At 40.2% G+C, this 24,508-nt stretch overlaps 1 protein-coding gene across 5 annotated transcripts in view; it reads left to right on the plus strand.

Annotated features, from left to right (window-relative positions):
• grid2 (glutamate receptor, ionotropic, delta 2) overlaps window positions 1-24,508 on the plus strand; it is a 262,360-nt gene that overhangs the window by 178,414 nt on the left and 59,438 nt on the right. For all 5 annotated transcript variants that reach the window (XR_015065893.1, XR_015065894.1, XM_085910345.1 and 2 more), the window contains exons 8-10: window positions 1,919-2,080; window positions 3,573-3,692; window positions 19,844-19,945. Coding sequence is in view for 3 of the 5 variants with exons in the window: in XM_085910345.1 (XP_085766471.1) it covers window positions 1,919-2,080; window positions 3,573-3,692; window positions 19,844-19,945 (384 nt within the window). In the remaining 2 variants the exon portion in view is untranslated. The remainder of the gene's footprint in view (window positions 1-1,918; window positions 2,081-3,572; window positions 3,693-19,843; window positions 19,946-24,508) is intronic.

The raw sequence follows: 24,508 nt of genomic DNA on the forward strand, positions 1-24,508 counted from the left end.
CTAAAAAAGATTATACAAGAGAAAAACCTTGATGTCGTTGACATCATTGAGCTTCTTTTCATTTCAAACTTATTATTCTGCATTTTGCTTTGATGACCTCTCCACTTTGGGACAGCACAGTATGACATTTGCATCTTTCATATTGAACTGGAGTGAAAAGTGGTGTCCTTCAAAGTGCCATACCATAATACTCCTCTATTCATCATTAGGGAAAACCAGGTAATAGAAAACTCGGTACGGTGCATGGTACTGCTTGGCTCAGTTTATTTTTGGCTGTTTCTTTTTTTCACTTAATATTTAAAAACCTTGTCGTATTGAATACATTAGTGCAGTATAATGCAGCATCAAGAGCTTAAGTGCAGCAAAACGGGTAAGCAAGTAAGTCATGGCCAGCCGGGTACTTCGAATGTTGGAAAAACATGACAACAACAGATCTGCTCTGCTCGATCAATAATAGCCAGTTTAGCAAAGTAGGTACCATGCGGAAGAGTATGCCAAGTCAAAGGAGGCGAGAACAGAAATCAAGTTCACGTTCAATTTGGCTCTACTGCCTATTTATGATTTCCAATAACAACCCAAGCTAAACGTTGACCCTCCCAGGTATAATAAGCTTGTTTTTCTTTCAACACTTTAACATACTTCCTTGACACCAATTCCTATTTGTCAACTAATAGCTGGGGGTATTTTCTACAGGGGTAATAAAAAGCACCAAAATAGTGAAGGTGATTATTAAAATTGTAGCTTCAGTGCAGGTGTGCTACTGAAATACTGTAATGGAGACACTCAAAATGGTGTCAACAGGAATAGAATAGCATTTTACTTATGTCAACAGGTTTTGTGTCGTGCAACAAAGTCCTACAATCCTGCCATACTTTATGTTCCAATCAGAGAAACAAAGATAGTGTGCTTCCAAATGTAAATGAAGAGTGGCGGCCACCGTCCTTGGGTGCTTTTGTGTGCGCTAGTGCTTTGATTATTTCTACATGCCAACATCTAAAAATAGACACGCAAACATTCCTGTTTTGATATGAGCCGTGGTGTTGCCGGCGTGCGCGTCTGCGAAAATTACTGCGCTTAATTAATGGGAGATGGCGGGTGTCAACTGCGCGTACTGCGCAATGGCGGCTCCTGCCGCCGTCAGTCTTTTCATTATCTTCTCGTTATCTTTTTGGGGAGGAGGAGAGTCTCACTAAATCACGGTGTCATCCATCACAGGGCTGAATCGCCCCCGCCTCTCTGCATGGAGGTACACTCTCGCTGCAGACTTAGATGTGCTTGGACTTAAAACAATCTCGTGGTTGGTGAATGTCATTTTAGCACACCAGAGGTTAGTTCAGATGCAGCGTGTGCATCTGGCAGTGAGTCACACTGGATTTGCATGAAAAGGGAAGCAGCTAACTTGATGCTTGGAAAAAAAACACTTTTATATCAACACTGGCTGGCTAAGGGCATTTCTTATCCTAGATTATATAAACTTTGGTTTATCTGGAAGGGGTTAGAGTAATTTGTTGAGGCATGTTAAAGTAAAAATGTCACACAAGTCGTATTAGTATGGTTGTGGTGGTAGTAGTATAAATTTTGCATTGTTTTATTCTATTTATTATTTATTGTAAGTTTTGTTGTATTTATCCATTTTGTGTTACGGAGGATCATCATGTTTGTTTTTATTTGACTTTTTGGAGCGTATTTGTTTTTGTCAAAATTACTACATGTTTGCTATCTGTTTCTCTATTATTAATGAATTCAGTGTCCATGTCATTTTTGCAATTGCTGGTTATATATATATATATATATATATATATATATATATATATATATATATATATATATATATATATATATATATATATATATATATCAAAACCAGATGTGGGTGGGAAAATACATGTTTTAACTTTTCTAATGTTTTTTTCTTTAGATCACCAACCGCTACATCTATGACACAGTGTTGCTGCTGGCTAACACCTTTCACAGAAAGCTGGAGGACAGGAAGTGGCACAGTATGGCCAGTCTGAGCTGCATCCGGAAAAATTCCAAACCCTGGCAAGGCGGGAAAAGCATGCTGGACACTGTCAAAAAGGTACCATAGGAGATTGTATGATCTAAGCACTGAAAAAACTGTTACTCAAGTCAACTCTGTCACATCTGGGAGAGGTATTTAAATCAGCTATGGAGAGATCGCCATCAGGGACACTTTATTGAAGAGCAGAACAGGCTGATGAAAGTGTTGCGCCAAAGCGTGGCCCGATTTCAAGGTGAAACGCTGCGATAGATACAAAAGCCACCGCTCCGCATTTATTATTGCCTCGCACTAATCCTAAATTAGCATTTCACTTGGTGGCGCCGTTGACAGAAGCCACCATTCCTAGAACTGTTTCTTATTTTTTATTTTTTATTTTTTTTTATCGGTATCAGAACAAGGAGGCGCAGATCCAACTGGATTTAAACGTGATGAAAGATTGCAAGTCAAGGTGAAATGAAAAAAAAAAGAAAGTTGAGACAAATAAGTAAAAGGCTGCAGGATAAGTAAAAGCCCCGCCAAGCAAATGTGAACTGTTCAGGAAGTGCTGGAAACTATGATAATTGAATTGTATGTTCTATCATATGAAGTGGAGTGAAACTTTCTTTGGGTGATGATGTACTCTGGGAATTACAAAACAGTAGGATCTATACAGGTTGTGAAGAGGGTAACTTGCCAAACTATGCCGAATGTGCCGGTGTCACAATTCATCCCGGGAGGGAATTCTACTGCGTACGAGCGATGCTCTCAAAGACGAGATCTTGCGGTTTCAACTATAGCGCCTAAGCCAAGAGAGGAAAAGAGAAAATCCTTCCAAAAGTTTGTAATTTTAATGAGCAATATGACTTGGATTTAGATTTAACAAGCACAATGAAAAACACCAATAATACACAAGAGACGAGCAAAAATAGGAACTCAAACATGGACATACGCTTCAAGCTCATGGACATGTGTTGTTTTATAGCATTTAAAACATTTTTATGACTCTACTATTATGCTTGCGTAAACTCACTCCATCTTCCAATTTTTGTATAAATTTGGTTTGTCACCACTATAGAGGCAGAACTGTCCCTACCTTTGAGATTCCACAAATAACACACAAGGTGTTGTTGTGTAACTGAAAACTGCTGATGCCGTTACCTGATGGAAGATGGCATGTAGACATTTTAACGGGAAAGCAAAGTTGTCCTCAGCAATATTTCCACTCTACTGCGATCCGTCTTAAAGAAGAAGCCCGCACTTTGTATGGCCGCAATGATCCGATCTGTCTTTGTTCGTTACAAGCTCCTTTCTGATCGTTATGATGCAATTTATGACTTGGTGCAGTGAAATATGGTGAGGGTAATGCTAAAAGAGGGCGGAGGAACTGCAGAAGCCTCTTCGATTGCATCACTACAAAAGTTATTAAATTGCATCGTTGTGTTATTTAGTTCCCACAGGTATTAACTGACTGCTCACCTTATCACCATTACTTTGCTCATAATTGAGAGTGACCTTCCAAAACTTGCATAAAACTTTCCAAAATGTGACCATTTTGTTAATGTGGTTACAGTTCGGCGTGAGTGGCCTCACCAGCTTCCTGGAATTCACCGACAACGGCACCAACCCTAACATCATCTTTGAAATCCTGGGCACAAACTACGGAGAAGACCGTGGACGAGGAGTCAACAGGGTAAGTCAACAAAGCACTAATCATGTCTGTCCAAACAAAATGAGTGGATTTACATAAGTCCTCATTTACCTGCCTGCTTTTAGTCTTATTTTGTATTCAATGAGTGCAGCCCTGCTTCCTTTTATGTGGCCCACTTTAAGATTGTGCTGCTTTGTGGAATAGAGAGAGCATTAGTGTGTTATTATGGAGCTGTTTTTTTTTTAACTTTCTATTTTGGCCTTAACTTTCTTTCAATGCCAGATGTTAACTGGATTAATAAGAGGCGTTTTCAAGATTTTTTTTGTACTTTGTAATATAATATTTGTGCGCAACACTACTTTCATTGAAAAACTAACTGTGCAATTTTATTTTTACAATATAGAATGGTAAAAAAACAAAAGCTGTATACTACGACAATAGATTTAACATACCATAGAAATGGGATTGAATTCCTCTTTATGTTGATGTTCCCCAAGAAAGTATTTACTTTGTAGGAATTACAGCCAATTTCTTAGGCTCAAAATGTATTTGGACAAGTGACATTGTGTATATATTACCTTCTAAAAACTGACTGCCCCGCCCGCCTCGTGCAAATTGGTCTTGAACCGCCACTGCAGTGACTGCCTGAAGTCTAGAGCCCATTTCTTTTATTCTTTCAACTTCTTAACCTTTTTTATCGTGAGACACCACACATGATAAAGACAAAATGGCAAGTGTGCTCTTACTGCTGTTAATATAAAAGCTGCTCTCAAAATCACAAACATAGCACACCACAAACAAAAATATCTTCACCAACAATCGCAAGTCTCCTCGGAAAAAAATTACTCTTAACACGCGGCACACCACAGAATAATCACTCTTGATAATCTTTCAAAGACATCCGAGAAGCAAGCCTTTGGAGATTTTGATCTGAGACGGAGGTTGGGCCAGTTCATAGAGTGCAACAGCGTATGCAGACACACACGCACACACGCACACACGCACACACACACACAGTTCCATCCTCCATTCCAACGGTAGCTGTGTGGAGATAAGATAGTGTACTGAGGAGCATATCTTCACAGGCGAAAATTAATCTTTACATCACAGTATTATTACATTAAGCCCAATTCGCCAAATGAAATTGCTTAATTACCGCTGCGCTAATCAGTCCCTAATACTTTTCGTCTTTAATAACTTGAAACGTATGCTTGGAAGCAAGCAACTAAAGAGAAATAAATATTGCTTTAAGAACATCTCTACGTTAACTGCCTCTTAACGCAAGTGAGAGTGTTGCCGCATCCTCTGAAAAGCAGTTCATACACAGCGTGTAACATTTTATTGTACATATCTCAAATTAAGAATTTCTCTTCATGCATAAAAGGCTGAACTTCTTGTAACGTACCTGGGAACCTCAGAGGTCAAAACATTTGTTCTGTGAATGGTGGCTGAGAGATTAACACGCCTGTTTAACAGTTTAGAGGTTCATGGTTTTATTTTGGTCTAAATCGGCATGTTTTTCTTTATAGTTGCATGTTCTACTCTGGCGCCCTCCCCCATTCAGAGAACATGCATGTTAGGTTCACTAAACACCTTTTCTGACATTTACTTGGTTGTTGAATATCACACTTGAGAGGTAGCAACGCACTCCAGAGATCATTAAAAAGTCAAGTTTCCAAAATGTGACCTTTAATTGCTCCATGATAAAACTTCAGAACAATAATTGTTTTGTGTTTTGCTTCAGTGACCAATATGCACCATATAATATACTGTATGGCCCCCTAACAGCAAAGATATGACTCATAATTCATCTGTTTGTTGGCTAGTTGTGCAAATGTGTATTCATTCGAATGCAGAGCAAGGCCAAAAGTGATTGTATCATTTCCCGACTGTGCTTTTAAAGCATTTTTTAACTCCAGCAGTTTTAGAGTGCTTTACTTTTTTTGACTGGGTGATCAATTTCATCCCTCTTCCCGGGCGCCGCATGTGGCCAAATTTATTCCCATTCTAAACACGGCCGCATGCTGAGTAATGATGGTTGTCTTGTAAAAATATTAACAATGGCTGCATCCTCAAGCATTTTTGCACACTGAGCTCGCAGCATTAACGCTTTTTGAATTATGGAAAACAGGCTCCAAGCATTGAGATGTTGATATATAAAGATAGTGTGTGTGGGCAGATTGCATTTATGATATGCTAATATGTTTGTACCCAATGCCATACAGACACACATGCACTCTAATTATGGCTATTAATTCTCCAGATACTACTTGACCCAAGCTGTAATTCATGTCTACGTTTTTCGTTAGGCTAGATTTATCCTGCCGGTCGAAAAGACCAAGAGACTAATTCTGTTTTTATGGTTTGCAGTGGTAATATGTAGTGACATCAAGACATAAAGCACATGCTGTGTTTCCTATGCTAGCTTTTGATCACTAGCATATGGCAGGGAGCCATTTTGGCAGCTAATGTGAGAAGCGAACATCGAAGTCTGCATCTTCACTGTAAAAGGACAAAAGTGTAGATTTTACTTCAATTTAACAATGTGTTTTGTGGTTGAAAAGGCTGATACAGTATTTCGAATGGACAGAATCGTACATTTTAAACTTTTGGTTGGGCTGTAGTTCCCAAAGGTAACCTTCCTAGTTGCTAAATGTTGCCAGCGCTACTAATATGCTTCACAAAAATGACTTCCCATGTCGACAAATGTGTACATTTTCAATCAGTTATATAATTGATAGTGTAGTGATTTATAAAACTAAAGTTGTCTAGGAAGCTCTATCTTACTCCAGAAATTGAGAAACTGCTGGTTGCACTTTGATTACAATAAAATCCTTTCAAGTCCAAAGGTGAAGGCTTGTGGAATCAATTTGGGTTGTCTACCACTCTCCAGGTTTTCTTAAGGACCTCTCTTGTCCTCTTCTCTCATTCTCACCCATCCTCGTTCCATCTTGTCAATCATTCAGCATTTTAATGCGTCTTCTGACATTCATTCCCGTCATACTTCACCCTCATGCATATACTTGTCAAGTGCCGGCAATAATAGCAGGCGACATCTGAGATCGGTCATAATTATCACTCGCACGCTGGGCTCGAATTGGCTTTCTGCTCCATTAGCTTCAGCGGCTATACGTTGGGGGCCCGTGCATCCGTCTGTGTGCGGCACCAGCCGAGGCAGGTGACATGTCCCGCCACGTGTAATTGTTCCGTTAGATATCCATGACGTCTTGAAATGACTTCCAAGATAGGACCAAAATGGTATCGCTTTTATACATTAAAGTAGTGCAACAGGTAAGTTGTCACTGAGAAGGTAAAAATAAAAAGGTCAAGGCAGAGGTGATGAGGGGAGAAAAAATTCAGTGGAGTGACGAAAGAGATGAGTAAAAAAAACAATGTACGGTATAGGTCTATACTCTGCCATGTTAGATGACACATTGCATGGTTGAAGTGGGACAACTTCAGTTTACATAGTTGACATTCTACATAACCCGCAAAACTGCTTTTAATTGGGGTCACCTTCAATTACCATCTGAACTCTCCATCCAGAGAAATGACTGAACTGTACTGTAGAGAAATGGGAGCAGATGGCACTCTGGAGACCGCGGAAACATAGTCATCCCGTGACAAGCATTAGGAGTGCTGAAGAATTGAAAGATGATGTTTTTATGTGGCGGCTTCTCATGAAACGCATGCAAAGAAATGCACACATGCCGACAGATGTACAAATCTCCTGCCATGTTCGCCAATGCTAAGCTAACCCTTTTGGCTCTGCATGGCAATTAGCGTCATACTGCATCACTGTCAGTAGGGCTACTACCACCCTGCACACAAGCATGCACAGACAAGCTGTGGCCAAATTACTGTTGACGGATTTGGTTTTTTTCCCCCCACTTTGGTGAAGATGTTGTGACACACAAAATGGCTCCATTCATTCTCATGAAATAAAATTGAGAGTGCATTTCCTCCACAAATGTATAAATATGGGCCTACAGGTTGGAGACAGGGAAATCAAAATCCATGACTCATTGCCGCAGTAGGTTTTGCGGCAGTAATATGCAGATTTATTATTTTACTAGCCTAAACTATTCCAGCTCATGTGAGGCGCCGAAATTTATAAACATATGTAAAGCTGTGTTTTATTACCGATGGTTGTATTTTGAATTATGCTGTGTTGAATTTTCCAGAGCTGACTTTTCCATCAGATAAGCTCTTATTTACAATTAACAAATGTTTTCTTTCATATCACTGACCTTTTTAATGTCCCAAATCAAATATTTTACTCTACCGGTTTGTTTCATTTTACACGCCGCTGACTTCCCTGTGATTTAAATCAACTGATTTTAAGAGCCATACAAGTTGAGGTTGTTTGTTTTGGAGGGGAAACAAATCAATATTTGCCTCTTCATCAAATTTGTGCTGAGAGAGTTAAAACTATAATGGCTTTCTACCCACTACAACAAGAAAGTTAAAGGGCGCATCATGTTTTATTAGCAACATCAAATACACCACAGATGCTTACAGGAAAATAATTATTATAAGGTGTTAAATTAATGCAGACATTTTAAGCACAACACACGGACACTTTGCAGCAGCTTCAGGCGTTGAACAACAAACAAAGTGAGGGTTTTTGGGGTTGAGGGGGTTGTAAAGCTCCAAAGAGCAAGTTATTGCTGTTGGTAGCTTTTAGGGAGATCACATGAGGGACAAATGCAAGTGAAACTGATTATTACAATTATGTAAAAAAAAAAAAAAAAAAAAGTTTGCCTGCAGGTTGACCAAAGAGGAAAGTGAGAGTCATACACAAAACAAACAACACATACACGAGAGAGAGCAAAAGATACAACGCTTTACTAAATGAGACACAGTTAGAGGTGACGTTAAATAAAGTAAAAAGAGGGACAATGCCGACGGCATGAATATATGCAAATTGATAATAATAATCATAATCAGAAATGACGGTGACAGAAAAGTAGCCCCTTCCTATGTTCCAGCCTATTAGATATATTTGCATGTATCTTTATTCAATAGGCCTCTCTCCTAACTGCAAGATTGGAGAGAGGAAGGGTCGTTGAATTAGGAAGATGAAGATCTAGCTGCATAGATTAAATGAAAGCGGGTTCGGGTGAACACAAGTGCAGGGAAACAAAAATGTTTCATGAATAAAATTACATCCATTCAATTGGGCAACTTTAATGATTACTCTTCCAAAATCAATGGAAACCTGATGAGTAGTTTCTTCAAACTCAACAAATTAGGGGGACTTTCTAACCGGCAAAAGCCCGAGCATCCGTCATAAGCACTTTCATTGACCAGCAAGTCCAGTTGACCACAGGACAGCAGAACTTAGACGCTGATTGAAGCTGACAAAGTGCTTCTGCTGTTAAAATATACATACTGTATATATTTGCCAAGAGGGCTTTCTTTTTGAGACACTGTTAGTTTAGATTTCTGCAGAAACCATCTAGGAAAGTTCTTGGACTGACATTTGCTTTTCTCTCAGGCTGGTTAAGAGGAGATCTTGATTCCCCAGTTGCCACTTTGTCATCATTTGGATTTGCACGACATGATCTACTCCACCAGATTTATGAGTGCCCCAACTTGTAGGTTTTTATAAAGAATGAGCATGCTGACCTTTTTGAACCAGACAAACAATCAAATCTAACCCAAATACAAAAGGAGAGCACTCGCAAAGAGTTATTCCCTGGCTCTGATGTTACAAATAGGCCATTTCCATTAACAATGCACATCCAACACACAAATACCAGAATACAAAGTGTAGTCAAACTTTATGAAACAGCTTATTTGTCTTTTATGTTGTTCTATAATGTTTTATACACTGCAGTACTATTTTATTTTCGATTAACATGCAACAAAAGCATTGATGTTTTTTGCAGTGTTTGGAACTGATGAATGGATTTCAATGGGGATTGTTATTTGATGTGTGAGTAAATTCATTTACAAGCTTGATCACGGAACAAACTAAAGTCATAAGTCAAGACACAACTGTTTTTGTACAGGTTCTCATAGTACGCTTCATATCTGATCCTATATTCACTTATCAGGATTGATTTTCCACCGCTTAGTTAATAACACTTAGGCGGTTAGGTTAACAACTTCAATTCACTAATATTGAGTGTTGAGCAATTTGTAGCCTATATTTAATCAAATCACTTTTACTGACGATAAATTGCTACATCAACAGCTGTCAATCAGTCAGTCATCCTGATTCCTGATCCCGATGCCTCTTGGGTTGCTCCTGAGAAAACCATGGCTGGACAGTCAGCTGGTATCCCTTCCACATTGTTGACAACGCTGGGGAAACACTGCAAACCTTTGAGCAGCTAAGACTACAATTGTTACAAAAGTTGTTCAGCCCTTTATCAAAACACTATTGTAGATTTACTCGTCAGATAAAAGGACATGGCAAGCGTATTGGAAATACAATTTGGAAGAGAGCAGTCGGTGAAATCTTTTTGTTTTTAACTGTAGCCCGTTGTCTCACAATACACCCAGTGGGATGTTTATTGTTGGCCCCGTAACAAACACAGCAGTCCCGCAAACAGTGCAGACGAACAGCAAACAACTCGCTTGGCCGTCATATGGACCTCTCGAGCTGTTATGACAAGCTCAGAGAGGTTTTATTCCCCAGATGCTGGGAATCCTATTGCACGTCGAAGCCCAAGGCGTACTATATGAGTGTGTGTGTGTGTGTGTGTGTGTGTGTGTGTGTGTGTGTGTGTGTGTGTGTGTGTGTGTGTGTGTGTGTGTGTGTGTGTGTGTGTGTGTGTGTGTGTGTGTGTGTGTGTGTGTGTGTGTGTGTGTGTGTGTGTGTGTGTGTGTGTGTGTGTGTGTGTGTGTGTGTGTGTGTGTGTGTGTGTGCACGTTGGTGTGTGTAAATCTCCGAGACATACACCAACATTGAGCTGAAGAGTCCTCGTTTAAACTAAGCATGACTTAGTTTTACTCATAAAACCCCCTCATCCTCTGCTGCCTTGGATTTCATCAGTTTTTTCTATAATTAGTACATCACATTTGGGGGTGGTTCTGTTGGCAAAAAGCCACTGAACAGGTCATAAAGTCATTGAAATGACATTGACCCACCAGATACTGTACGTGTCCAGTACATGACCACAAATCATTGGCCCGTCAGAATACGATGTCGTCGTCTACAACAATGCGTGTCTCATCATCCCATTACATTTGATGCTTGATGACAGTGAAGCGAAGAGAAAAGGTGGATTGACGGATGGGGCACGATGAAGGCCTAATTGGCTATGGCCCGGCAGTAAACACAGGAGATAGCGGCAGGGAACAAGGGAGTGATCAGCAGGGAAATAAAACCAACCGTCAGCGTCTGACACCAAGGTCATGTCCTTATGTTAGACACGCCATGGCTTTGTGAACAGAAGCCCCCGTTTGGTGGACTGATGGAAGAAGAAGAGGTGAAATGGACACCAAGGGCCTGATTTACTCCCACATAGCTGCAGCTAAATTACGTGTTGACTCGAACACATTAGCGATGCTGTTGGTGGACATGTTGCACATGATCTACTAAGACTGTGACCTCAGGGCCTGATTAAAATTCTAACTAGTAGGCAGTATTTTGTGCAACAGGTTTCAAAACAGCACAGACTGCCATATTTAGAGTTTTTAGCATTATATAGGAAAAGAAGTTTTAAATAAAAGAGAGAAAGTTTTTTATTACATCAAGTTAACTCAAATCAAAATATAGAATCCTTGGTCTTCTTGGGCATGATTTTGCCTCTAGAGGACAATCGTGACCACTTCACCCTGCCACCAATCATCGGTAAATATTGGGCCCGAGCTATTTAAAAATGGCAGCCAATTATTGCCCTCATAATTACCAAGACCTCATTTTAAGGATTTTTCATCACACATACACTTAACATAATAGCATTCCCCCAAGCAGTCGTTAACCCTCCACTTAACTCAACAGATTTCATCAAGAAAACCATTTTGTTAAAAGGTGTGTAGGACAGGGGATTGCGTTGACTCGTCATTTTTGTTGCATCCCATCCTCAGGCAAAACCTCGTAGATAATGGATGTGGAATCTTGTCTTCTGCTTCATGAAATAAAGCTCTTTCCTAAGAGCATCTTTGTAAGTTATTCTCTGTATTTGTCACTCACTCAACCCTCTGTAATCCGTTTGAGGCTTGCAAGCTTCTGGAACATCACATCAGGACTCTGTGATACTCACATTCTAATTTCTCATTGGCTGTATACGCATACACATTAAGGATTTGCTCCGTGCATGTGTGCGGCTACACATATTAAAGTGATTACAGTGGAGGGAACAGATTTGCATTGGTTTGATATGCAGTCCATGTCGCCCTTCCCTCCCCCGCCCCCCAATATTTCCTCTCCTCATTTTCCCATTTGCTGTCATCTCATAACTACGCTTATGTGACCTTCATTACCTCATGAGTTATCTTATCAGGGCCTAAGCTCCAAGCAGTGTGAAGGTCCCTTCATCAATTGCTGTGTTTATTGAGATTTTTGAATCGACATTATAGGGCCTCAACACGCTCACAAACCAAAACTCACCAATCTTAACCACTGGTGGGAATCTATTTTTAATCTAAATTCACACAGAGACATACATGCTCTTTAGTTTTATATGTTAAGCATCTATGAGTTTATTTTTTTTTAGAAATGGGTTATATAAATTGACAGCATGAAGCCCAATCATTGACTCACGCTTATTTTTGTCTTTCACTTTTGTGATGGCAAAATAAATAGAGAACAGCCAATCCAAAGAAAAAGCAGCACATTTGTGGATAAAGTCTCCTGAAATTTGAGAGGACGAAGCCCCCCTTAAGGTTCCCTAATTTTACTATAAATGCCAATAATAAGTGTACATAAACTGTAAAAAAAAAAATCTGCAAACTTTGATCCTTAAACAGTTTAATTCAATCATTCAAACTCATAACAATACCCCTAAAATATATGGCCGACAGGTGATTTGATTTAGGAAAAAAAGACAGCAAGTGTGTATTCTGTCAAGGGATAACAAAGCTGACCTATTTAATACATTGAAATAAAAACATGCACTTGTAAAACTGCATAACCTTCACTATCAACAGGCTAAACTTAGCTCCTCCATGACATACATAGACCTTTGACTGTCAGGATATACATATTACTTTGTGACACCAATTACTATGTTCCTATTAGACAGGGCTTTGGTGCCATTTTAAGGTATTCCAAAAAGAGTACAAAAACTGAAAAGCTGCATGGGAAGTTTTTTTTTTTTCGTGAACAGATGAGAAAGGTTTCCACAGAAGGGGAAAAACATGCATCGGTGAATTTATGAACAACCAACTAAATACAGGCAGGGATTCACTAAACATTGTGTTTATTGGTGCAATTTAAGAGGCTAATGTTTCCGGAAAATTTAGACTCCAAGTTTTACAAGACTAGTTGTATTTTTGCTAGCCCAATCAATCTAAATGAGATGGGAAACAGTTAAGCACACGGCTCAGTATGATGCAGTGCAGTTGTACATCACCGTACTTGTAATAATAAACATATTGCGAAATGAATACCTCTCTTGGTGTCAATCAAAACTGTGCATTATTACCTCTGTGAAGCAGATTTTTTCTCATTATCTTCTATTGGATTCTGTTCATGTTTCAATCAAATGTTCCTATTATTGCCATGCCATATCTTCTCTGTCATGTCTCCTCTATAATGTTCCTCCTCCTCTTCCTCACTCTTCCTCCCTGCAAGCGAGGCCTGCAGGCTTTTCAGCAGCATTACAGCGTGTAAACCTCGGATTACAGCAGCCAGAGTCTGCCCGGGATTGCATGCCTCTGTGGATCACAAAATACACAAGTGTACCGTCTACCCACCCACCTAGCCGCCCCTCCGACGACGCCTACGCGTCCATTTGCATACCCACTACACACTCGCACAAACACACGCACACACACGATGTACGCTCGCAAGCAGGCTGATGTGGGCACGCACGGCGGCAAACTCTGCAGAGGATTAACTATCATCTCTTCTCCCTGGGCGTGTTGTTCACTGCACTTTTGCGGCTGGCCTTAAACTGAAAATCCACTCTACTTTTTACGCGACCCCTCCTTACTTGAAGGACACCCATTAGGAAAGCCTTTTTGTTCAGGCCCTTGCGACACTCAGACAAGGTATCACATCCCATCTGTGCCTGCGTACAAATGATATTTTGATGACACTGTTAAAGGAGAATATTAAATGACTACAGCTGGCAGATTATAACACTCTTTAGAATAATTGGAAGGCCTGTGAGCTTGGAGTCGTCGGTTCTGGAATGAATCCATGCCATTGTTCACCTTCAGTATGTTTACTGACGTGACAAAATTCCTTCAGAGTTGCCCCATTAACTCATCCTTTGGAAAATGCTCTTTACAACTAGGTTTATGTAAGAAGAAGTACGTCTTCTCCCTGAACCTTAGAGCAAAGCAAGAGTTGCGTCAGTTTTATTCAAGTTTGAAGACAAGAGTACATTTTATTGCATTCGGGCCTCGGATCATCTCGGTTAAATTTCATTTTCTAATTGACCAGGGCAAGCAAGTGCCTCCCAGAATGGCACACCAAGAAATATATTTTCTTCTATATAAATTCCTTTCTTGCACGAGTGCTGTCGAAATGGAAGCTGGAGACAGGAAAGATGAGAGCAACATGTGCTCAGAATGTATTGTATTGGTCTTGTTTGGATATACCTGTTTACTGAATACTTGACCCAGTACCACTCCCACCCACATCATTTCCATAGCTGTATCGTACTGACAATTGAATCCAATATAATATCCTTGCTACTTTGCCCTTATGTTTCTATCCTTCCAAGCTTTTAACAACTTGGGGACATGTAGTGAGGGAGCAGCTCACTGACTGACTGACACTTTGACAGACACACGGATTAAACAATTTCAATATTGTTGTCATTGTAATCCACCTGCCACGCGGTTTGTTCTACTTGCTTAGCAGCACGACTGGATTCAGACGATATATGTGTGCGTGTGTTGTTTTGTGACTAGCCGAGAGTTGATCATTCTAACTCCAGGTCCAGTAAATCATATTTAGATGTGGGTACTGTAGATATTTGCGTTCAAATGAAAAAAATATCTATTCATTCTGTGAATGCTACACAGTAGCTATGTAGTATTTTTTGGATCTGTCACACGAAAAAATATTTTTGAAATTAAAAAGCTGTGGATGCAGAAATGTAGTCAATCAATGGTATATCTTTTTCCTTTTTAAAAATGTCCACATTGACTTGACTTAATGGGTCAAGTAGAAAGCATTGAATTACATTTTACATCATATATATTAAGAAACACTTTGGTGTCGATTACAGTGCGGGTATTCATATTAAAGGATCAAACTATGATTTCATGTCCTCCTTTAGAACTTGACAGTTCTGAGCAGAAACATGCCAGAAGCAAGTCCCATGTGTAAAGGTTCAAAGGTAGAACTGTTAGCTACATTGTTACATTCATTGTCCCCACATACCCTCTCATGTTTTATTCCTTTCACCACATGTATAGTGCATGTATTTTTCATAAGCCTGGTGCGGTTTAATGCCTTTAAATGATTCCTGCTGTGCATCTTAACATCATTTAAGAGTCCCAGTGGATTTTACGCCTTCATCTCATGCTTGTGACTGCTTGGATGTGATTGTAAAGTATCCGTAAATACGTTGAAATAATAAAGAGAGCCTGCATAGCCAGTCTGAGGTATAAATATTTATTTTAACATGTAAGAGAGGGCCCGTTTGAAATAACCGCCCCTAAATATTATATTAATGCGTGTTATATATGATTAAATTTGAAATAATTAACATTGAATATTATTTGAGCTACAAATATTATGAGATGTTATTATTGGTAGAATAAATAAATACACACACACACACACACACACTCACACACACACACACACACACACACACACATGTGGGTATATTATCCAAAATCTCCAGAGCAAGCAATAAAACAGCTTGCAGCTCATCTGGGAAATCAGAACGGAGCTTGTGTTGTTGCCGCGTTCACCACAGCCATGTCATGTGCTTGTGTGTGCGCATGTGTGTGTGTGTGCGCGCGTGTGTGTGTGTGTGTGTGTGTGTGTGTGTGTGTGTGTGTGTGTGTGTGTGTGTGTGTGTGTGTGTGTGTGTGTGTGTGTGTGTGTGTGTGTGTGTGTGTGTGCGTGTGCGTGCGTGTGTGATAGAGAAGGGGAGCAAATGAAAGTGTACAACTGATTAGGCAGCACAAATTGTACAGCCTAATATTTGATGTCCGGCACAAAATATTTACCACCAGTACGCGACATCTCTAATTGTGGACCCATGTTTGTTTTGATCTTCCTTGTTTGTGCTCCCAAATATACATTTCCTCCCATCCTGAGAGACATTACCGATGTACCTTTGGGCTAATTTTACCTCACTCTTGTGTTACAGTGTCAAAGCAAATCATCTGAACCTTCCGTGTAAATTGCTGCTTTTATTTACATCTTTAAGGCAGAGAGGAAGCACAAAATAAGTACATTTAATGTAATGGAACATCAAAGGTGGAATGGGTTCTATTTTTGTACATTTTCCAACATCATTCATATGCACTTATCCGCATACAAAACGAGAGTGCAAGAAGGGAGGGAGGAGAATAGTCCGAGCTTTTGCCAGAGTAGATAGCAGCCATCCAACTTCATTAGGTTTGTAAGATTTTTCATGATTCTAATTGCCTCGAATGGCACTTGAGTTTAAGTCTCATAAATTATGCTAAGGTCATGCATGACTGTGTGCATGCAAGACAAGAATCAAAAATGTTTTGCAACCCTAGAGTTTTTGCTGAAAAGTATGATGAAGCAAATTGTTTTCGGAGCTTTCGACTTTGACGCTTCCACTGGGTATGCTTCAATGTCACCACATGTCAAGTAATAACACAGCAAGACTCTCAATTTAGTTCTTTTGAGAATAACTATAATGTTTTTCATTCTGTTCAGTCATGGCAAGTTGCCACTGAGATATCTTTGTTGTGAAGAAAACTTTTTTTCATAATAGAAGGTTAATAGAATGTAAAATGTGTGCTTTGTCTTTAATAAAGGTTGGGTATCAAATTGACCCAGTTGGTAGAGAACCACTTTGGACACACCAAGATAAGGTGATGGCACAGAGGATTTGTAACTGTTGCACTGTTGATGCAAGCAGCACTTGCTCTGTGGAGGAGAAGATGGACGGATAGACTAGAAGTGAAAAGGGACAGCTATAGGTGGTTTTAACAACAACAACAACAACAAAAAAGAGAGCTGTGAGATAAGCGCAAGAAGACAGAAGGTAGGCTCACCGAGCAAGCTGTTTGGAGACTGCGCTGACACATGTTGCTCATCAGCGAGGGAGACGAAAATGAAGGAAGTGGTGGTGGTGGTGGGGGGGGGATGCTGGAGCAGTGAAATGGCTCAGCAGCTTGTCTGGTGCTGCTGTTGCTTTGTGCAATGGTGAGCAGGCATGAGAGAAAAGGAAGGCGAAGTAGGCAAGACAACACACAGCAGCGCCAGTGTCGCACATAAAAGTCAGGAAGCTCTAGAATATGAATGAACGCATGCAGCATAGAGGGAAAATCTAACCCCCAACATAAAAAAATCATATATATATATGTGTGTATATGTATGTATACATATATACGTATGGACATATATCGTTTGATTTTTGCTCTTATTAAAGGTATCTGTGTACCATGAGTGGAGTTGGGGGGGGGGGGGCAATGGGGGCAGACTCCACCTCAGTCAGTGCCAGATAATTGACTTTTGAGACTTTTTTGATGTTTCTGGGAGTTTTTATTTTTCCACACCTGTGTCCTCCTTAGTGGACATACGTACAGTATAATGAATGTTAATCTGTTATCTGAAATATTTGGGGGGGGCTTATTGTTTGTTTTGTTTTGCAGACGCCCTGAGATATCCTTGCCCCCCCCCATGTCCCCCCAATGAAAAAAAACTTGCCCCGCCAGTAATGTGCTGCATTACATTTCAGAGATACTCATATTGTAATAAAATAAATGACTTATTTACTAAAATTGTGAACTAGTAAAACAATCAGTTATATTTGAGGGTAACTTTACAAACAGAAAAATGGAAAACGCAACAAGTGCATAAAGCCATCCTTGCACAGTATGTCGGAAAGTTCACATAACAACACAGGGACACAGTATTGTAAACAAATAATGAAAACTTGCATGAATTGAAGTCATGATGCAGAGCTAATAATGTGAGATCCATAACATCTCACTTGTCATTTGGGGCAAGTGCCGCCATGAGTGATGCGCATAAATCAACGCTCCTCCCTATCAAAATAGGTTCCTTTTGCAGGGACGCTGCGGTGATTTCCCCCGAGAAGCACATGGAACATTAAAGCGCCATAACTCGAATTGTCTCGCGGTTTATTGCCATCGCATTTGGACGCCGTGCTTCTAATGACAAAAGAAAAAAAGTACAATCAAGACAGTTTTTAATAGCAAATGTATCTTGATGACTTTACAAACTACAGGCATTAAATTTTCTTTTAGTTATTAAAATTAAAAGTGTATGTCTGTTAATGTGCTTCATTTAGTTTCTGCTCGTTGGATTTTATCCAAATAGTGTAATTACAGCAGGAATTATGACATCACAGAGTTAAAATGCCATGAAATGAAATCTTCTAAGTTGCCGCTTTTTCATACACAACACTATCTTCGGTTACTTTAGTCCAAATGGACACCACGCGTTATGGTATCGTCATTGGCTAGCCACTCGGCTTCGTGCGTGGGAGTCACCTGTCACCGTAAATCCATATTTCAAGTGGCCTTTCTGTTTCTTCTCGGGCAGAGGCTCTTGTGTTGAATCCTCACTGTGCCTCTTCTCCATTGCAAAGAAACTTTCCAAGTACATCTGTTTATTCAACTCATTTTGCAAGTTTGTGGATATACAATGGCAATTTGACATACGTCAAAGATGGATGTAACAAAAAATCTGGTCACTTTTCAAAATGTTTTTTTCCAGCTTCCTCAAATAAATAGATCTGAAGTGCTATTATTTTTTTGTTTCTTTCATTTGTGGGGCCGCTGTCCAAGGTGCTGATCACCTGAAAAAGGTGAAAGGTGAAAATCACTGATACATCCATATAGGTTATATAATTATAATAGTCATACCTGTTTCTGGTAATACAGTGTATGTAATTTGTACAGAAAAAAAACTACTTCAATTTCTCAATGTTTTATTTGAATTTGAAACCGTTGGCAATGTTAGCATGCAGTCTACCAATAAAGTAACGCGAGTTTAGCAAGCATTGCTTCTAAATTAGCACTAGTGTATTAAGGAGCCTTGATGAAAGGCATGAAGAAGTGAACGTGAGCTGATACTGTATTAGCATTGTCAGTCCACGGTCTAGACACAAGGTCGTTAATACACTCCCAAATGTTTTTCTATTCCCGCCGCAAATGCAGCAACGAGGCCTTATCACAAGCTGTTGCGCGGATAAGCCGAGCAAATCACACATGCATGTCCACGTTACAGTTAATGCTGCCCTCATACTAAATGAAATGTCACAATGAAATACCGAGGAAATGAATTGATAGTCCAATAAACAACCCATGGGTAGGCCCTCAAAATTCACAGCCACCTTGTGGTTTTCTCTGCAACTTTCCTCACACATCACATGGCTTTCTTTCTGGCCCCCCTATAACGCTGAGTCGGACTTTGCATATCCCTATTGATTTATTTTATTTCACTTTTTGTGAGGGGTTTCACAGCTTCAGATAATTTCCTACTGAGTTTCCTCTCGACAGGGAAACCGAGCTAGTTTGAGCTTTGATGCCAAAAGCTATATTTTATTGAAAGCGTAGGCGGTAGGTACGCAGATAAAGAAAATGTGCTTGGGGACCATTTTTAAATCAATAAATCGAAATCACAGGTACACACTCAACCCAGGATAAACCTGTTAGCTTTGTGTTTAAAAGGAAAACAATTTGATGCGCTTGTATTTGCAAAGGTAGACCATAAAAGAAAGTAGGACAAAGGAAGATAAAATATTAAAAGGGTGGATATGTGTTTTATTGTTTTGGGTTTCACTTCCCTCTCCTGCTCGATGTCGGCAATTTCTCATCGAAATACATTGAATTCAAGTCAAGTGAATGCTCAACTCATCTTGTTTTGTTCACTACAGCTGGCCACGTGGGATCCGCTTCATGGTCTGAATGGCACGCTGACCGACAGGAAATTGGAGAACAACATGCGGGGAGTGGTGCTGAGAGTCGTCACTGTCTTGGTAAGGGCCTCAAAAGGCCTGCTCTGAATGGGGCTTGAGATATTTTGAAATAAACATGAGGCATTTCATTTCAACACCTGGGAACTGCTTGAAATTATGGAAAATCGAATAATATGTCTTCTGTAAGAGCTTCTGTGAAGGAAAAAACACAAATAAGGCCGTCAAGCTGATGGTAGTCACTCCAATTCTTAGCCTGTCTCCCCTGGAGCAACCACCGCCGCCATTTGAGAACATCCCACGATTGCTTTTAACTTGCTTCACCGCTGTAAATTCTTCATATGCCATCTTTGAAGTGAGAGACGGCGGGAAGAAAGCGATGATGCTCAACATCTTTGTTGCAAACCCTTTCTTCTACTTTCCTTTTTTTCTTTTCTTTACCCCAGTTAGACTCTCATGATCCTTTTAAAGGATGGAAAGGCCTACAATGCTCTCATTAGTGTTGTCACGGTCTTTATGTGCTGGACTAAGGATCGGCAGAAGACTCAATTAACTAGTCATTAAGTTGAATGGAAATTTACCAGAACATACTGCTACATTCGATCAGATAATTGGATCTTTCTCTTCAGATGTGGTGATGCAGCATGTGGTTGGTCTGTGATCACAAGATGGCTTTTTGTTTTTTTTAGAGTAAGTGCAATGATGGATGGATGGATGGATGGATGGATGGATGGATGGATGGATGGATGGATGGATGGATGGATGGATGGATGGATGGATGGATGGATGGATGGATGGATGGATGGATGGATGGATGGATTAACAGCACCTGCCATGTTTGTCGGAGAATACCATGGACTACTTCCTAAGTGTCTGTACAACACCGGCAGGGGAACATGGAGTTCAGAACATTTGTGCTTCCCCCTCCATTTCACTTTCATGCTTTTTTTCATTTGACTGCACGAATGACTGCGCAGGATGAAAATGCTTCTAAAGGGACCTATGGAACAGATTGTTTCATGTTGCCTTGAGCCATCCGGTGCTCCCATGTCGTTTACTATGCATGTCTGTACGTCGCTCTCAAGGGTACCCCATGAACGGATGTAGTCATTCCATGTGCGTTGAATTAGTTATCGACCATTTAATTGTGGTTTGAGATTATACGTATTAGAGCAAATAAATATCAATCCCATTGATTAGCAGAGCACCATATCGATTATTAAATGGTGGATACCCGGGGGACATTGTCATAGCCGCAGTTATGTGTTTATGGTGCTCATTAGTGGAAGCCGCCTCCTCACAAATGAGTCTAAAATTGATACTTTGCTGCTGCAATAGTATCAGAGGCTTTTAAGTGCATCGGTCCACATTAAAATGTTTCTTCTTGACAAGAGCCTGAACGGTACAGACAGCCCATAAATTCCCTCGGTGACTTACCTCGCTCGCTATTTTTTGGCTTTTACGGCTGCACCGAAGTGACAGCCTTGGCCAAAGGGATTATATTTCCATGTTGTCTGCCTTTCCTTGAGAACTTGATATCTTTTATAATTTTCAAAGCTGCCCGTAGAGAACATCCCGGTGTCAAATGATGACACCACACCATTCTGAAGGAACGTTACCTAAAAGTATATTTCTTTCGGTAACGTCGTTCTATGATAGATCTTTTTTTGGGACCGTGGTTAATAACTATTTTTAAGCGTATCGTCCATTTTTTTTTTCTTAAATTGTCCCATCCATCCATTTTCCGAACCGCTTTGTCCCCATGGGGCTCGCGGGCGTGCTGGAGCCTATCCCAGCCGTCATCGGGCAGTAGGCGGGGGACACCCTGAACCGGTTGCCAATGAGGTAAGCTGAAGAACCTATCCAACCTTGGTTAATTCCATGTATGGACCATTTAGAATCTTCAATGAACCACACAAGTACAAGGAGAACACGCAAACGTCACACAGGATGGCTGAGCCAAGATTCAAACAAATGTTTTGAGTTGACTTCCCCTTTAATAACCATTTGATAACCGTTGTGTGTCACCTACTAGTGCAGATATTTGTTTACCACATGTGGTCAATTCGTGCAATTCTTTTTAGGCGAGCATGCTAGTATTCAAGAAGAATTACAAATCCTTTTCGAGGGGCTTCAACTACATTTTCTCTCAGTCACTAACTGCCGTGATTAGTAGGGGCCTCACGTTGTAGTTTCATTGATTACTCACATGTTTTAGCTATTTCAATGCTCTGAATATAGCTGAGGTTTATTGTGTGGTGTTCCTTGTTGTCTGCCCAGCTGCCATTTTGAAAAGGACTCCGGCATATGGCCATTTGCAATTTCTCATGTTCAAAACGTAAGAGATGCGACTGCCGCAAGAATTACTGTGTGCTAAAAGAAGACAGGAAGTGGAAAAGAAGTGTTGGGTGGGGACAGAGGGGGTTGCTTCCCTCTGCCTGCTTGCTGCATGCAGACGGATACGATAACATTTTTCACGCTCGACAAATAAGGAGAATTGTCGCCTTGATGGATGTGATGCTTGGCTAGACGGGCGGAGAGGAAACGCGGTATCTCTGGCATATGTTTAGGGAAAGACGGTGATGTGGCAGCGTGGAAAAGCACCAACTGGTATCTTGCAGCTGGTGAGTGGCAGGGGGGAAAAGGATGAGAGCGCCGAATAACAGACAGGGCATTGAAGCCTCAAAAAAAGGAACCGACTCGCAGTGAAATTTTCAGGCTTAGAGATGTTTAGCGTGGAAAGCATCGACTTAGTATCGATTGGGCCCGGCAGCTGAAAGTCAGGCCAACCAAACCCAACTTTTTTAAAGATGATTAAATGAGCCTTGGCCCCTGAAAACTTTTAGCAAGTCTTAAAATCTGACATTATTGATTAAACCCAGTAGCTGGCCTTTTTTTCACTTGACATTTTGTTTGAAGAGATTGAGGTGGCTTTTCTTTTTTCTTCTTCTTGCACCAAACTGTATTCAGCCGCAAACTTCTCACCTCAAACATACTTTTCACAGGATAATGAGCTTAACTAAAAGTCTGCTCTGACATTTACACTTGGGGGGAGTCATCAAGTGCTCTTGTGTTTTGCTCGGTTTGTTACAAGTTGCACAAGTCAAGCTGTACATGTTGTAAGCTGTACATGTCGGTGGGTATTTTAGAAAAGTGGTTCAGGGTACAGAGGGCTCGTGGTTAGCACTCTTGCATCACAGTTCTGAGGCTCTGAATTTGAAACTTGGCTCCAGCCTCCGTGTGTGAAATTTCATGCCCTCCCCTATTTACTCCGACTTCTTCCCATGTTCCAAAAACATGAATTTTAAATTTACATGAATTTTAATTTTAAAGATTCAAATTGGTCAGCAACCAATCCAGCTCACACTCAACTGGATTAAGATCCAGACCAGCCACAACAGAAATGAAGATGATATTTCTAAAAAAAAAGATGATTGATTGCCTGCCGAAAGAAAGGCCATTCACTGTTTTTAACAGTCTGTCAAGTTATGCAAAAGCAGCAGGTGGAGCGATAGCATTCCATTTGAGCCAATTTAGAAACCTGGAGTTGTTTCTACGCTATAAAAGGCAAAGTACAAACAAAAAGTAGAAAATCCACAGTGAATAAAAAGGGAATCAGTATAGCGTTCCTTGTAAATATCACTGAAAGTCAGATAAAACAATATAGATCAGGCCATAAACAAAACTATAAATGCAACACAAAAACTAACATCTTATGAGGGTTTATAGCTTTGTAGTATTTTTTTGACTCTTTTGGAAAGAACTGATCATAACCTTATTTCGTAATGCCACAACTACATCATTTTCCACTTTATGACTATATTTCTAAGTTTTCTCTTCTAGTTTTGTTTCATTCCTGTAACTTTATTTTAAGCAATTTTTTTGTAACCTTTTAACTTATGCTATCACTTTATGGTTACTTTTTGGGGGATTTAACTTTTTTTAATATGGCCAACATAGTGGCCATTTTGAATTCTTCAGTGGGGTACAACTCAGAATTTGAAAGTATGCTTTTGTTTGATTTCGCTGCTTTAAAGAAAATGCATATGGATGAAATCCGAGGAAACCTGTCATTACCTCACTGGTGCACGTGCCTGCATGTGTGTGTCTCTGTGTGTCTGTGAGTTTTAGTGGGTTTTCTTGCCTGGACTGATGAATGTGTTCAGTGCAAAAGGGTCTTGGCATGCGTGTCCACTCACTGCCTAATAGCTTATTGAACGGCCACAGCTAGCAAGGATTAGAAACCACCAAGTTAATCGCATAGTGTGTGTGTGTGTGTGTGTGTGTGGGGGGGGGGGGTGCTCAAATGTGCTTCCATAAATCTAGCAGACGTATTGGTCCAAAACATTTCACTCATCAATAGGGAGGTTTGCATGAGCAGGCTGTAGACTTTTAAGTGAAAATTCCCCCATACAACGAAGTGTTTTTCTTTTTCTTTTTTATTCTGCTTTGATGCTTAAAAAGAGGTTGCATGTTTTCGTGCCCTGAGCACTGCTTTTTTTAATTGCCTTGAATGTCAAATGTTTGCTGGATGTCTTTAACGTCAACAGGCAGCTGCCCTTTAGATGCCACACACATATTGATGAGCAGTGGGGGCTGCGCTGCGTCTGTCACAAGCACATTTGA

This window comes from Syngnathus leptorhynchus, chromosome 4, assembly GCF_054491065.1.
Source record: "Syngnathus leptorhynchus isolate UIUO chromosome 4, UIUO_Slep, whole genome shotgun sequence".
Classification (NCBI taxonomy): domain Eukaryota; kingdom Metazoa; phylum Chordata; class Actinopteri; order Syngnathiformes; family Syngnathidae; genus Syngnathus; species Syngnathus leptorhynchus.